The sequence below is a fragment of the Manihot esculenta genome, chromosome 1 (assembly GCF_001659605.2).
Source record: "Manihot esculenta cultivar AM560-2 chromosome 1, M.esculenta_v8, whole genome shotgun sequence".
In the NCBI taxonomy this organism is placed as follows: Eukaryota; Viridiplantae; Streptophyta; class Magnoliopsida; order Malpighiales; family Euphorbiaceae; genus Manihot; species Manihot esculenta.
The window spans coordinates 29,624,617-29,641,889 of record NC_035161.2 but is presented as its reverse complement, the minus strand read 5'-3'; the positions used below and the strand labels follow the sequence as shown (position 1 = coordinate 29,641,889).

The window sequence follows — 17,273 nt, the reverse complement described above, 5'->3', positions numbered from 1 at the left end:
TGAGTTCGGCAGAAAGGCCAAGATCTGTCTCGCCGCTGTAAGGAAGCTCCTGACGTTGATTCAGAGAAAGCGTTTCCCCCATAGGTCGGCATTCGGTTACCCAAATGCGATGCAGGAGGTGCGGTGGACCTTGGTTCCGCATAATATTGATACTTCACACCAAGGCCACGCAGGATACAGGTATTGAACAACATTCACTGTTCCATCATAGATAGACATTCTGAAGGGCAATGGAACAAGTGAATGTTGCAAACCTACACCCGAATGTGAGGCTCGATACAACCATGCACATTCAGGGAAATCAGCGAAATATTCTGAAGAGCAATGGAACAAGTTAGAACCCTCAGCATCTTGAAACATATATGGAGCCAGCACCTCTCAGGAGCCCGAACAACACGCAAAGGAGGAGGCCGGCCAGACGACCTGGGTGAAACCGTTTCAGCAACTTGCCGAACAGCCTCTCCCAGCGACTGTCCTAGCAGCAGAACCTCCAAAGCCTCGTTCAGACCCCCTGAAGGTAACCTTAAAACTTTAAAATTTTTGAACTGACCCATTTTTATCTCAGGCACTGCAAAAAGTCCAAAAACAGATACGAGTCAGAACGAATCCTTATCAGAGAAAAACAAAATAACACAAAAACTCAGGATTACCTCCGGCCACTTAAAGAAGGCGTCAGATGGATCCTCCACAGATGAAACAGGACGATCTCGCCGAAAGAAGGGAGCAGACAGAAAATTGCAACGAGGGCAACCCTTGTACCAACAGAGAGTTTGAAAACGAAGAAAAACTGGCGTTGATATATACTTGAAGTCTGAGGCCTAAGCACAAAATAGAGTTATACTAGACTCTAAGCTAGCCAAGCCAGACGTTCCTCGGAAAGGAAAGAAAAGACAAGCCCAGATACTGATGACAGAAAAGCAGAAACAGCGGAGAACAGAAAGAATAGAGAAAAGCCAGAGATGGAAAAGGCAGATGGGACTCAAAGACTGCGCAACGCCAGAAAGATGAAAGAACTTTATGGAGGCATCTGAACACGAACAGACGCGGTATTAATGGTTTTTGATATTCACCCCCTCGACAGTCGGAGCAATAACTGCCGAGAAGGTGAAGGGGCAATTGATAACCGCTGGATTTCTTAACTCCGGACCAGGGCCTCGACTATAGCCAAAAGCCCATCAAGCAGAGGCCCACACACGCGAGACAAGCCTGACCCGTATGCCTTCAAAGGCCGGGCTCACCCATCTCCTCCATTCAGGCCGGCCCGACCCGCGCCAAGCAAGCCCTCTCCTCTTGGGCTCAGCATCTGGCCCGACTCTCAGCCCAGCCCAGTGTCCAGACCCAACTCAGACAGCCTGGCAGATCCGCACGGATGTACGCATGGAGAGAATCAGAGGCCGTTACGCATGGAGCAGGCGGCTGATACCCTCGTACACCCAAATCTGCATGCCAGAGCCGCGTGTCCCAATCACGGAGAGGCCTTTACACTTCACCATGAGCAAAGCAAAAAGGATAAAAGGGGAGCACCCTCCCCAGACAAAGCAAGTTTTTGAGGGAAGTCTAAGAAAGCTGTATTAACCATCATTCTATAATACAAAACCCTTGTAAAACCCTACTCTATTGGATCTCAAATTATCACTTCTTTTGGTCCTTTTTTGAACTAAACAGGAAGAGATCTAGAGGGAGAGAAAGGAAAGGGATAAGGTTTCACTTAGATTGATGAATATAAGGAAAAATGTAATATGACATAAAAAAATTAGAAGGAATGGTTAAATCTTATATAGGAAGAGAACATATACCTAGAGAAATGCACTTCAATTTCCTTGGACTTGTATAGTCGTGTTCGATGATAAAATTCGTTAGGCCCAACAATGTTGTCATGAGTGTTGTGGTTTTACTGGAAAAATTAGCTCCATGGTTAAACCAACCTCGTCAGAACCGCTTCCAACTTCGGTGGATGGCCCTGCCTCAAATATTAAAATCCACAAGCAAACCATGTTGATTTAGGGTCCGTATGTCGATACTCTCTTTCGAAAGCCAACGACTGTTCCACAAAAAATCTAGAGGTTTAAATCTGCTTCACATGAATTGCTGCCACTGCCATTTCCTAGGAAAAAAAAAATCCCCATATATGTAAATAGATACAGAGACATAATTTTTAATTAATTTAATGTCAATAGATTATTGAATTAATTTACAGTGAATGTGGGCTTCTATATTACTGTATTTGTATTCATTTAATTTTTCTTGATTAATTTAATTTTAATAGATTTCACCTATTTTAGCTGCACATTTTCTTTTTCGTCGAATCTTTTGAGTTTTATTTCGATTCTAATATGGGCTATGAAGGATCTGAAGTCAATGATATGCCATTAGCAATTTATTGCAAAGAGCGAAAGGAACTTATCACGTCCCATTGGACCATCGTTAAGCTCTTCTTGTTGTTCAAATCTTGCATTTTCACTCTCTGAGGATTGTTGGAAAGGCAATTCGGAAATTCGTTGATGAGGAGCTCGTGATTGTTTCTTCTTCTTCAAGATCCTATTTTGATTGATGCGAAATAATTAATCTTGAATTTTATGAAAATTTTAGACCGAACTTAACTTCTACTGTAAATGCGGAGCAATTATCGTTGAATTTTATGAAAAACTTGCACCGGACTGAATTTTTACTGTCGACATTCGTTGGAGGCCCACAATAACTTTCTTAAAAAGAAATTTTGAGACGGACGACTTTCAAAAATGTGACAAGCCTGTCACAAAGTTCGAGACTCAAATTCTATAGTTTATGGAGTCAATTTTGCATTTTAATTATATTTTTAAATTTTTTCATAAAGTTTCGCGTTAGGGTTTTTGTTATTATAAATATCTATTTTCTTGACTGTTTGAGACACTTTTCAATTTTTGAGAATTCAATAGGAAATTTAAACTTCTAGCCTTTCGTTTTAATCAAACGATATTGGTTAAAACTCCTAACAGAGTCTAAACAGTCCTATTTCAGTTAGAGATGAAAAGGTTCTGATTGTGGCTTATAAATTAAAAGGTGGTGTAGCAGTATGATGAAATTCTGTTCAAAACGAACGCTATCGCATGAGGCTTGAACCTATACGAAACTGGTTGTTGATGAAGCAGATGATTGAACAACGGTTCTTGCCTAGCGATCACGCTTAGATTTTGTATAACCAATATCATGATTGTATTCAAGAGAGTCAAAGGATGGATGAATATACAGAGGAGTTTTTAAGGTTGCAGGCGAGGTGTGATAACTGTGAGAACGAAGCCTAGCAGGTTGCTTATTACCAGAGGGGATTGAATTACAAAATTTACTGTATGATAAGAGTAGCTGCCATTTTCTCTTTGGCAGATGCCATTGAGATGGCAAAAAGAGCGGAAGAACGTGTCGAATGGCAGTCTCGACAATAGTCTAATCGAAATTTTAATTACAGAAATCCTAGTTCGACAGGAACTCAACAGTATAGAGGCAATTATAGCAGACAATCTTCTAGGGTTATAAATTATGGCAATCATCATAATACTGTAGAAGAAAGGAGAGACAGTAAGGAAAAGACAGTCATCAATACAGAAAACAAATAAGGCAAAAACGATCCTTATCAGAAACCAACCGGAGATATATGTTATTGTTACACGCAACCTGGACATCGATCGAATAATTGCTCAGAACACAGAAATGCAGAGGAGTCAATAATGATCGTCGACAGGTTAATGTGGTTGAAGAGGAAGTTGAATCTGAGGAAGAAGTAGACAAAGATGATAGGTCCATTGCTGATTCTAAAGATGGGGAGATCACCTATATGGTGAAAAAAATTGTATGCTCGATGAAATAAGAGAATGAGATGCAAAGGAGGAATATTTTTCAGGCAAAGTGTTGAGTGGGAGAAGCGATTTGCAGGCTAATTATAGATAGTTACAGTTGTGAGAATTTAACAGTTAAGCAATTGGAGAAGAAACTGCAGTTGCCTACACAACCTCACCCTTTACTATACAAAGTTGGGTGAATTAAGAAAGGTCCGACAATTAAAGTCAATAGAATCTGCAGCGTGTCTATTTCAATTAGTAAATTTTACATTGAATCTGTTAATTGTGATGTTGTGGATATGAATTACTGTGAAATTTTGTTAGGTTATCCTTGGCAGTTTGATGTTGATGCTTGGCATAAGGGGAAGGAGAATTCGTATATGTTTACATGGAATCGAAAGAAGATTACTGTTTTGCCTTCTGGTTTTGCGAAACATTCTAAAGTATAAGGGAAAACTGTTGTTGCTGTCTTTAAGGGAGTGTAAAGGCTATTAGGCGCAGTTGAAAAATCTAGAGACACACTGGCTTTATTAGTGAGAGCAAAAGATGAAGTGGATGATGCACCATCTTTACCACCACCCATCAAAGAGCTGTTGGAGGAGTTTCCTAGGGTAGTGGAGGAGGTTTTAAAGCTTCAACCTCTGTGGGATATTCAATATCGGATTGATCTCATTCCTGGATCCAAATTACTAATTCTGCCTCATTACAAGATGAGTTCAAAGGAGAGCGAAATCCTTCAAGAATAGGTTGAAGAGTTATTGAAGAAGGGGCACATTCGGGAGAGCATTAGCTCTTGTAGAGTCCCTATCTTATTGGTTCCAAAGAAAGATGGAGCTTGGAGAATGTGCGTGGATAACAAAGCCATCAATAAGATTACAGTTCAATATCGATTTTCTATTCTTCGCCTGGATGACATGTTGGATTAGTTATCAGGGTCTAAAATATTCTCTAAGATGACCTTAAAAGTGGCTACCACCAAATTCGAATTAAGGAGAGAGATGAATAAAAGACAATCTTTAAAACTAAAGAAGGTTTGTGCAAGTGACTAGTTATACCGTTTGGTTTGACAAATACACCTAGCACGATCATGCGACTTATGAACCAGGTTTTACTCTCTTTCTTATACAAATTCGTGGTTATTTATTTTGATAATATCTTGATTTTTAGTCGCAATAAAGAAGAACATTTACAGTACATCCGTCAAGTCATGACAACCTTGCAAGAAAATGAGCTGGTTACTAATTTTAAAAAATACATTTATATGACGGAGCGCGTTCTGTTTCTTGGATTTATTGTTAGTACAGAAGGGATACATGTTGATAATAAGAAGGTAGAAGCAATATAGAACTGGCCCATTTCCAAAAATATTTCAAAAGTTCGCAGCTTTTATGGACTTGCTACTTTCTATCGTCAATTTATCAGAAATTTCAACAGCATCGTTGTCCCTATCACAAATTATTTGAAGAGAGAGAGAGTGCAAAAATTTACTTGAACTGAAACTGCCAACAAAAGTTTTAAGGAGATTAAAGATAAGCTTACTTCTACCCCTATTCTTGCTTTATCTGATTTTGATAAACTATTTGAGATTGAATGTGATGCTTGTGGAGTTGGGATTGATAGTGTATTATCGCAGTCTAGTAGGCTTGTTGCCTTCTTTAGTGAGAAATTAAATGATGCTATAAAACTTATGAGCAAGAATTGTATACAGTGTTCCGGACTTTTAAGATTTGGGAACAATATCTGATCGGGAGAGAGTTCATTATTCACATAGCTCATCAATCTTTAATTCATTTTAAGACTAAAAAATATGTGAATAAGATGCATATTCGATGGGTAGCTTATTTTGGAGCTTTTCATTACATCATAAATTATAAGGCTAGCCATAGTAACAAGGTAGCAAATGCTTTGAGTAGGAGGGTTGCTTTGTTGATTACAGTTAGTCAGGAGGTCGTGAGTTTTGAATTTCTGAAGAATTTGTATGCTGCAGATGATGATTTTGCTGATATATGGATGAAGGTCCAGGCTTGCCAGCCTGCTGATGGATTTTTGATACATGATGGATTTCTTTTTAAGGAAAACATGGTATGCATTCCTCGTTCTTCTCTGCGGGAAAAATTGATTCGAGAGGTCTATGGAGGATATTTGAGTGGTCATTTGGGGCGTGATAAGACTATTGTTGATTTAGAGAAATATTTTTATTGGCTACAATTGAAAAATGATACAGGTCGGATGGTCCAGAAGTGCTCAGTTTGTCAAACTCAGAAATGTTATTCGCAGAATACGGGATTATACACTCCATTACCTATTCCAGAATATACTTGGGAGGACTTGTCTATGGATTTTATTATTGGTCTTCCATGTACTCAACATGGATCCGATTCTATTTTTGTTGGTGTTAACATATTGTCCAAAATAGCACATTTTATTCCTTGCAAGAAAATTAATGATGCTTCTCATATTACAAAACTGTTTTTCCAGGAGATTTTTCGTTTACATGACATTCCTAAGACTATTACTTCTGATCGAGATGTGAAGTTTTTAGCTCACTTTTGGGTGATTATATGGAAATATTTTGAGACTAAACTTTGATACAGTAGTGCTGCTCATCTCAAACTGATGGCCAAACTGAAGTGGTGAACCGCACTCTTGGTAATATTCTGCGTTGCATCTACAGTGATAAGAAAATTGCTTGGGATCTTGCTCCTGTCCAAGCAGAATTTTCTTACAATAGTTTTGCTCACAGCTCTACAAAGATGTCACTCTTTGCAGTTGTGTACAAAAAAATTTAAGCGCATACAGTTGAATTTTATTGTTCTTCCTACAGGTTTTCATAACAGTGTTGTAGCAAACAACTTGGCAAATCAGCAAATGAACGTTTTTAAATAGGTACAACAATGTCTTACGGAAGTCAATGACAAGTATAAAATTGCAGCTGATAAATATAGGCGATTCAAGTCCTTCAATGTCAATGATCAAGTTATGGTGTATTTGCGTAAGAAACGTAGTGGAGGACAGAAAAAGTTTGACTCAAAGAAGATTAGTCCATTTCAGATTATTCAGAAGATTAATAGATCTTGACAATGCCTATGTTCTTTACTTCTCAGATTATATGAAAATTTCCAAAACATTTAATTTGACGGATCTGTTTTAGTACTACTCTACTGATGACAACTCGAAGTCAAGTTCTTTATAAGTGGAAGGGAATGATGCAGAGCAATTAGTCTTGGATTTTAAGACTTAGATCAAACTTAACTTCTGTTGCCAAAGTCTGTTAGAGATTCACAATAACTTTTTAGAAAGGAAATTTTAAGACGGACGACTTTTAATAATGTGACAAAAGCCGTAGGCCTGTCACAAAATTCGAAATCCAAATTCTATCATTTAGGGGATCAATTTTACATTTTAATTATTTTTTTAAATTTTTTTCGTAAATTTTCACATTAGAGCTTTTGTTATTATAAATAGTCATTTTCTTTAATGTTTGAGACACTTATTCAATTTTCGAAAATTCAATAAAAAATTTCGGTTTTTAATCTTTTATTTTCTGAATTTTGTCTTAATCAAACAATATTATTAAAATTCCTAACGAAATCTAAAAATTCATTGTTTCAACTTATTATTATTAGATTCTATTATTGACTTGTTTGAAATATTTGATAATTATTAGTGGTAGATTCATCGCCTAGAACACACACACCCAAATTTAAAGCACTAAGAAATGCAATTTTAAAATATTAGGCTCCAAGTCTGAACTAAAGCAATCAAGATGACTAAATGGGATACTTATTCTCCTTGTTCTCTTATACGTATCAACAGATTTATCATGTACTTTCATAGTGTAAATAATTTAATCCATTTTAAGTTCCAAATGGTAAAAAACTCATTGACACTATTAATTCTCAAAAAGCCTTACTTTCTCAAATACACAAGATATTAGCTTGCCATTAAAATTTCAAATACAAAGAAAAATGGAGAATAAATATTTTATAGTTTCTTCTAGCTATATGTCTGATGTGCAACTCTGGTTCAAAAAATAGCTATGTCTGATGTGCAACAGCATATGATAAAAGTATGAATATATAGCAAAAGTAGAAAAAAATCCCTTACAACAAAACTCTTTCATTTTATGCAACCATCAATTTGAATTCATAATCATATTTTAAAAATCAGAATTATAGAAACATAAATGAAAATTTTCAGATCTAAATAATACAATAAACCTTTGCTGATCGGAGGTGGTAGTTGATGGCCGCACAAAGTGGAACTATCGCGTGGGTCACCGTCGCTGGTGGAAGAAGGAGCTTTTGCGAGCGACGTGCAATAACTTATTCCATGCTAATAGAAAATAATTTCATCGCTAAACTGTCACTAATCGGTAAAAAAAATACTTAGCTAATCCGTCCCTTTATCCATCATAAACCCTTTTTTTTTTTTCGATAAATTATAAATTCATCAAAAATTCCATACCAGATATTATGTTTTTTTGTTAAAATAATAAAAACACAATTTGTAAATTTGTTAAAATAATAAAAAAACATAACTAAAAATATAAATTAAAAAGTATCATAAAAATTAAATAAAATAATTAATAAAATAAAATAATTAAATTTAGATATTACTTTTCAAATAATAAAGAAGTAAAAAATATCTAATGAATTTTTTATATTATACACTTTTAAATCTTATTAACTAAAAATTTTTAAAAAAATATAATTTTAATTTTAATTTTTCAGAAATTTAAAAAATTCAAATAAAATGTTAAAATAATTTTTATATATTATTTTAAAATTTTTATAAAATGTGATTAATTTTAATTTACATAAAATAAAAATAAAATAATTTTTATATATTTTTTAACTCTTCTTTTTCATAAATATGGCTAATTTTAATTTTGTACGAATTAAAAAGTTAAAATAATTTTTCATATTATTTTAATTTTTTTTCAAAAATATAATTAATTTTAATTTTTCAAAAAATTCAAAACAAATAATTTTTTACATTATTTTAATTTTTTTTAGAAATATGGCCAATTTTAAGTTTGCAAAAATGAAAAATTATCATAAAATTATAATAATGTCTCTATAAAATATATTATAAGTGAAAAATATAGCTAATTTTAAATTTTCAGAAATTAAAAATAAAAATAAAATCATTGAAATTGAGATATTGCATTCCTGTAACAATAACGTAAATATAAAAAATCTAATTAATATTATATACAAACCAAATTAATAACTAAACAAAGAGAAATAAAATTAGGATTAAAATGTATAATGAAATATAAAATAATTATTTATTAGTTAACCAATAAAAAATTATAGAAATTGAATAAAAGATACAAATTAATACAATATAATCATTTAATTAAATTTATTGATTTGGATTAGTTAGATTTATCTAATTCATGAACACTCTTAATAGCAATCATAACAAGAGCAAAAACAAAGAGCAGGAGGAGATTGAAGATTTGCAGTGTAAGTTGATTGGGAATTGAGTTGCTATGTGGTTGTTGAAAGGTTTCAAAAGATTTGATCGAGTATGGAATGAAATGGTAATTGGAAAAATGTGTTTGAGGGAGAACAAAGGATATGGGTGAGGGGACGTTTGGTGAATATCATTGAATTGGTTTTTGATGCATGTAACTTTTGTTTCATGAAATCTTGAAAAGAAAAATTATTGAGTAATGCATTTAAATGGAAGTGATTCGCTTTGAAAGAATTTCTTAAATTAATTAAGGGTGTTATGAATAATGGAAAACTATAAAAAAAAGTCAATATTTTTATCAATTTTTTATTTTATGATCTATAATATCATACCGTTTAATTTGTAGTTTAATTTGTATTAAAATAGTACTTACAGTACTATACCATTAATAAAAAACAGTAATTTCTAGATTAAATAATAATTTTTAGACGCTACTAGAAATATTGATATAAAAATTATTTTACAAAATATTAATTTAATATAATGAAATTATAAATTATTTTTTTATAAATAATATATATTTTTATAATAATAAATTTAATAACAAACTTGAATTTTGACGGTATCAAAATTTAGAGATAAACATATTAACTTTTAAAATAAAGAAACAAATTTATTAAATACCTCAAAACTTAAAAACTAAAAAGTGATTTTTTAGGAAATTTAACAAATAATTATTATTTAATTAATTAATTTTTGTACCAGAGACATAAGTCACTATTAATGATATTAAAGTATATATTTAGACTTATCACTATAAGATACCGAATATTTATCAGAACTGAAATACTCAAATTAAAAACATTTTTTATATAAATTTTCTTTGAAAAAAATGAGATATATATGTGAAGTGGGAACGAGAATATGGAGATAAGGTTTTAAATTTTTGGTGTGTGACAAATTTCGTTTTCCAATTGAAAAAATAAATAAATTAAAAAAGAAATCCTTAGCCATTGATTACTTATCTCAAAAAGTCGAAACTTTTGCTACCATCTAAATTATTTGGAATATACTTGAAAAACATAACGACAAGCATGAAGGGCTATGATTTGTCGTATATATCTATTGTTTTAAACTTTGCATTAGGTAGCTAAAAAAGAAAATTCAATTCACTCGCTTTCACATTACCACCACTCAGAAAAAAGCTCCCATTATTTATATGAATCTACACAGCAGCAGAAAAGGTGGAAGATGGGGTTGAGAAGAGGCAGATCAATGAGGTTTTTCTCTGAATCAGTCGTAGCAGTGGTGGTACTGATTCTGCTGAGCACAAGCCATTGCAGAGCTGGTGTTTCAAAGATCATGGGTGGCAACCACTTGTCCATAGGGGAAACTAATGTTGAGTCTGAGTTCGTGATGGACTCTGAGTTTAGTAGAATGCTTGTGGGTTCTACCCCAGCTATTGGTAACCCTGGAAATCCTCCGCCACCTCTTACTAAATGTCGAGATTCCGTACACTACTGCCTTCCACCACAAAATCTTTGCAATGCTCGCATTTACGACCGCAACTGCGAACGCTAGTTAGCTTACTGTACTGTCATAGCCATGTCCAGCTGCTGCTAGCTTCAACTCTTTCTCTCTCTCTCTTCCACTCCAGTGTGTTCAAATATTTCTCCTCCTCTTCTTCTTCTTTTAAATTGGTACTTCATGGCTGAAATTTCCAGCTTTGAGGTAAATAAACTAATCTTGAACTTTGTCTAAATAAAAATTTATGTTAGATTATTATTTGAAAATTAACTAGTAATAAATATATGGAATAATTTTGCAAATTAAATTAAATTTATTGGTTTTTTTTTAAGAAATGATATGATCTTCAATGTGGAAAATCTAGCTATAGATAATTAAATAGAATATGATGATTTTCTAAAATTATCGTGATTAATAGCAATTTTAGCCAGAGAAGGAGCAAACATATGGCATCCACAATTATTAAATCTAGAAGATAGAATATGAAATTAACAAGAGAACTCCGTTCAATAATTGTAAATAATTAATTCAGTTGTGCCAATTGCTCAGTGCTGGTTCTCTCATTGTTTGCATTTATCCTCAATCGCCACGCAGCCAATAATTGAAGTCTACCGACAAGCCATGTGCCTTTTTTTTTATATATAATTTTTTCCAAGGTAAAATCCATTAGATCAAATAACAGATTAGAGGCCTACATAATTAAAGGCTCAAGCTACAAATGAGCCCAAAATACTAAAGGGCTCAGGGTCCAAAAATAAAACCCACATAAAAAAGAATCAGATCTCTACAACCGACAAACTTGACCTGAGACATAAGCCAGATCCGAGATTGCTCCAAGCTGCACTGCGCCATCTATCAGAAGAAACTCCACCCAAAGCAGCTGAGGACCGGCTAAACAAAATCTCCTCCAACAAGGAGCCACAAGTGGCCATAGCAAACTCACTGAATGACAGAGGAGAGGAAATATTTTATTTCTTCTAGGGTAAGGAGGAGATCACCTGAGGCAGAGAAATCTGCATGCAAACCTAAATCTGGATGAGACGTGAAGAACCAAGTCCAAGATGTGCAACCACCAATGAGAGAAAAGCTTGGTAGAGCTCTGGCTTCCACAAACAGTCAAAGAGAACCAGAAAGAACCGGAAAGACGGTCATCGTTAATATCCCCAAGATAATCCAAACATCTTCAACCGAAAGAAACAACAAAGCAAAATTATTCTAATAAATTAATAAATAAAACGATGCAGTATTTTTCTTTTCTTTTTTTAGTATAAAATCTATTGACGCAATTAATTCAAATTTATAGGCAGACTTATTAAAATTAATAAATTTTAAAAATACTGCATATTTAATTGATTAATAATAACAACTCATAATATCTAACCTCACCCGTTGAAAGTTAAATTGACTAATTAATATTAATCATCTCATCATTATCGACATACAAAATTTATCAGTATTGCGTAAGCTTACGTTATTAATATGATTTTTTATTGTATTTTTATACACCATAATAATTAGTATAAATATTTTTATTTATTTTTAATATTATGTCGACTAAAATATTTAAATATTATAAAATAAGTAACAATAGTAATTAATTTGATCATGATTTATATATATTTGTATTTTTTATTTGTAGCTAACAGTTTTATATATGATGAAGCAATAGAAGTTACTCAAATTTAAATTTACAATTACGTCTGAATATATATATATAATTTTTATAATGTAAGAAAATTCACTCATTAATTTGTAAATTGTAAAATTTTATTAATTAATTACTTTTATTAATTTTAACCGTTAAATATTAAAAAATTTAAAATATTTTTATAAAATTAAATAATGATTTAAAGAGATACTAATAAAATATTTAATATATAAAATTAATAAAAAAATTTATTAATAAAATTTTTAATATAGTAAATAAGTTTTAATGTATTCATTCAAGTTAGGAGATTAATTAGTGAGTTTTTGTATATCACATGAATTAAATAGTAAATTATTTTAGATAAATTAAATATTATATTTAAAAATATATTTTAATATAATACAAAATCTTATTATCAATTTTTAATTAATTGTGGTAATACTACATTGGTTGCATGTTAATATATTTTTTCATTTTCTTATAAGTAAATACATTTAGTTTTACCTTATATATATATATATATGGTTACATATGCAGTACATATTACAGATTTTACAAAATATATTAAATATTTTATTAATTAAGTATATTATAAATGTAATTAATATTAAATTTATTAATAAAAAATAATATAAAAAAATAATAAAATAGAAAAAGAGTGCCATGAATTTGTAACGTTTTAATGACAAATTATTATAATTAGATTTTCAATGTCCGGATTTAACTACTTCATCTGTCTTGCAAAAATGTATAAATTTTTCCTTTTTAATCAATTGAAATTATATTTATATTTTTTAGATAATATATAATTTGTTGATTAGTTTTTAATATATTCACATTAAAAAGTAAATTAAATTTATTTATTTCAATAATAATAATTTAATAATAAAGCGATAAGAGTGCACGAGATATATATATATTAGAAAAGAAAATATGATTAATTACTTTATGTAATTGATATTTTATAATATTAAATTTGAAAATAAATTAATAAAATATGTAATGATAATGTTACATTTTTTATCATTTCAAACCAAACAGAAATAAATTTATAATATATTTATATATGTATATCATGTATTTTTATTCTTAATAAATAAAATTTAAATAAGAATTTTTTTTTATTAAAATAGATAAAAATAAAAAATTATTACATATAACAGTTATATTTAAATATTCACTCATTAGGGATTCATCATTATCAATTATTATAATGAAACTGTTATACAACTCATTAGGGATTCATCATTAGTTAAAAGTTCTAGCTGCCTACGTAAATAAAGAAAGGAAGCATGCACAGCCAACGGGGAATTATCTCCTTGTTTTTCTAGTTTCTATCAGCTAAACTAAATTGTTTGGGACATTTCACATCAACTGGTCAGATGAGGAGGAATCTGTAGAGCACTTAAATTGTATATGATTTGTTTCGAGAAAAGCGAAAAAATAAAAAGCCAAAAGCACTAGCTTGCTTTACCTCATTTTCCATCACCTTTACACATTTTCATTACTGCTTTTAGTGAAACATAAAACCTCTTTAATTAACTAATTAATTATAAACATTTGATTCTCTGAGAAACCATTATTGATCTGCAGGTGGTGGAGGGGCCGTAATCTCTATCAACATTTTCTCTGATGTCAAATCTGGCTCACACGTACTTGAACCTGGAGAGTGCCCTTTATCACGTTGCAAAGACCTGTATCCGAGAATTGCAAAAACTAAACCCCTGAGCCCTCGTAAAGAAGCAGGTTTGGCCCGCTTATTATTAACTCTCGCCCTGTCACTGAAAAATCTGCAAGGTTCTCTTGGAGATTTCTGCCAAATTGCTGGACAAGAATGGACTATAAGACCGCTGTGGCTGCTGCTCCCACGAAGCGAACTTTGCTCACTATGCATACTTCCCTCCTCCGCTGCAGCATCAACACATTCTTGCAGCCTCAGTGCATGTTCAAGTTTCTTCAACACCTTTGACATTGTGGGCCTTTCATTTCTCTGGTCTCGCAAGCACTTGACTGCAATTGTTGAGTACACCTTCAAACTCTCTGGCGCAATTTCACCCCTCAGATTGGGATCAATCATCTGATCAAGGGTTCCTTCTTTAACATGCTTCCTGGCCCACTGAACCAAGCTGTGTTGCTCCTCCTCTAGCCTTATATCCACTGCTGGTCTGGCACACAGTACTTCAAATAACAATACACCAAAACTGTACACATCAGATTTTACACTCAGATGATTCGTTAAATAGTACTCAGGATCTAAATACCCAAATGTACCCTTCACATCTGTGGTGACATGGCTGCGAGACATGCTCGTAGGGCCCAATCTGGACAGTCCAAAATCAGATACCTTGGGGACCCACTTCTCATCAAGTAAAATATTTGAGCTCTTGATATCCCGATGAATGATACTATGCTCTGCACCTGTATGAAGGTATTTTATTCCATGAGCAGCACCAATGCAAATCTCTAGCCTTTGCTTCCAGGACAGCGGAGGATTATGAGTATGATAAAGATGATCTCGTAGTGTTCCTTGGGCCATGTAGTCGTATACGAGGATCATGAGCCTTTCATCATTGCAGTATCCGACCAGAGATACTAAGTGCGGGTGACGAAGCTTTGAAAGCATTTCAATCTCTGCCCAAAACTCCCGAGACCCTTGGGTTGAAGTTGGCTTCAGAGCCTTGATGGCTACTGGTGTATTTTCACTATCAATGTTTCCTTTGAATACTCTACCAAACCCACCATCACCGATTACTAGATCTCTGTCAAAGTTGTTGGAGGCATTTCTGATCTCTTCAGCTGTAAACAGTCGGCAAATTCCTTCAGGCAGAGGTTTCATATTATCCTCTCTGAATCTTGCTCTTTTCAAATGCCAGCAAATTGTGAAGCCCACAATCAGTAATACTATGATCACTACAGTTGTAACTCCACCAGCAACTAGAATGATTTTTGTCTTCATGTTCTTGGATTTCTTGCCTGGCTTATCTGTTGGTCTAGGTATAACTGCAGCAATGAGAGGTTTAGTGTTGTGTCCACAAAGATTGCCATCTGTGTTGTTGATCTTGAACAACTCCAATCCATTCAGGATTGGTTCTGATTTGCCCTTAGGATGAAGAACAACAGAGAGTTGGTTGAGATTTGACATCCTTACGGTATAGTCCCTGAGCACGGGAATTCCAGTTCCCCCAGCCCATCTAATTATATCGGCAGAAGGTTCGGTCAATCTATTTGCAATGAAAATTTGAAACTCCCTGTCTCCCCTTTTTATATTCTGTTGCAGCTCGCAGAAATGAAGTCTGACAAGATACTTAAATCCTGAATCTACAGTTAATTTCCATGTAAGACTCATCCCTTTGCCCGTGGACCTGGCGGTTTGGAACAACACTCTTGGAGCAGCATAAGAAGGAATTGCTGTGAAGTTGATGCGAGTTGTTGTACTGGTAAATTTTTGTGTGGAAGGCAGATTTAACACAAAATCACTGTCTTCAGTCCAACTCCGAAACATGCCTGAATCATTTACAGGAAATATAGAGCTTCCCCCTATATTTAATCGATGAATCATTTCAAGGGCTGTGTAGTTCTGCAGATACTGACCGAGGGCATGTCCTGTTCCAGTATAATAAAGATTAGTAGGCATGGACACAATCTCTATTCCGCTGATACTCCCATATGCAGCAGTTGAAGTATCAGGTCTAAAAGTTACATCCAAAACCTGATTCTCTCCTACGTTCATGCAGAATTCTTTAACAAAGGAATCAGCAAAAGAGGAAAGGCTGAAGTTACTGAGAAGAGTGAAGGGACCAATTGTGACATTGAAACAGGCCTTAGACCCATGATTGAGCTCCTGGACGGAAGTGGGGTTGAAGTACAAGCGTATAAATTTCTGGCCTGAACGAACATGAAAAGTGTATTTCAATTCAGAACGAAAAACTCTGACAGTCCTGTATGGGACTGGGTGACCGGATGTGGATAGATCAAGAGCTTTAGAGGCTGAGCTTGTATCAATTGATCCAAAAGAAGAAATGAATTTTGACCCAACATCTCCGGTCCACTGACGGCCATCTAGGCTTGTTGAGTTGCCAGAGGCACCACAGTCGACGAGAATGTTATCAGCAGGAGAGAAGGTGTCCCCAGAGACTGAAACTGAGAGAAATTTGACAACTATGAAGAGGAAGAAGAAGATGGAGAAGTGATCAACGTAGGATTTGCATAATATCAACATGGAGAATTTGGTGGATACTGAAAAGGGGAGGGAAATTGAGAGAAACAGCAATATAAGAATTAGTTGAAACTGGGCAGAAACTGTAAGAGTTGAGATGGAAAGAGTGGGTGCGGACTTGGAAAGGGAGAAGGAAGCTTGCTTCGGACTATATCTTCTGGGGTCTGCTATGGCTGCCTTGGAATCAATCTTGAAACAGAAAAAGCAGCACTGAATGGCAATTATGAGACAATAAAAAGAAAAATGCATAATAATTAGGTAGGAGTAACTTTTGACTAGCTAGCCTGCAAATTGGAATTTAAGGCGATCGAGTCACACTTGTGTTATCTATACCTTCTTTTTTTGTTTTTTTAACTCAAGAATTCATATTAAACCAACTAAAATAAACAGCAACATAATAAACCTATTATTATGCTTTATGACATGTGGGGTTGCTTTGCATCTTAATTTTCTTCAATAATGTACGCCCTCCTTTTGGTAAAAGCAAGATTCTAATCAGCTTTCAGGGAGTCGTGTGAAAATAATATTTATTCTTATCATGGCCATATATTAAAATTTAAATTGCAATTATTGATCTTTCTTTTACTTTCTTTTGCAAGTTGGTGCACTTTCCTTCTTTCACTTTTCTCATATCATATTATATTAT

The 17,273-nt window shown here is 33.5% G+C and overlaps 1 protein-coding gene across 1 annotated transcript; it reads right to left on the bottom strand.

Moving 5' to 3' along the window:
• Positions 1-13,794: 13,794 nt before the first annotated feature.
• Positions 13,795-16,950, bottom strand: LOC110630084 (receptor-like protein kinase FERONIA). The gene has a single exon (XM_021777403.2). It carries the CDS (start codon positions 16,874-16,876, stop codon positions 13,991-13,993), a length of 2,886 nt encoding a protein of 961 aa, XP_021633095.1. The 5' UTR covers positions 16,877-16,950; the 3' UTR covers positions 13,795-13,990.
• Between the last annotated feature and the right edge of the window lie 323 nt (positions 16,951-17,273).

Bases quoted from the DNA above. Each gene is read 5' to 3' on its own strand.
- LOC110630084 (XM_021777403.2), bottom strand. From the start codon at position 16,876: ATGCATTTTTCTTTTTATTGTCTCATAATTGCCATTCAGTGCTGCTTT.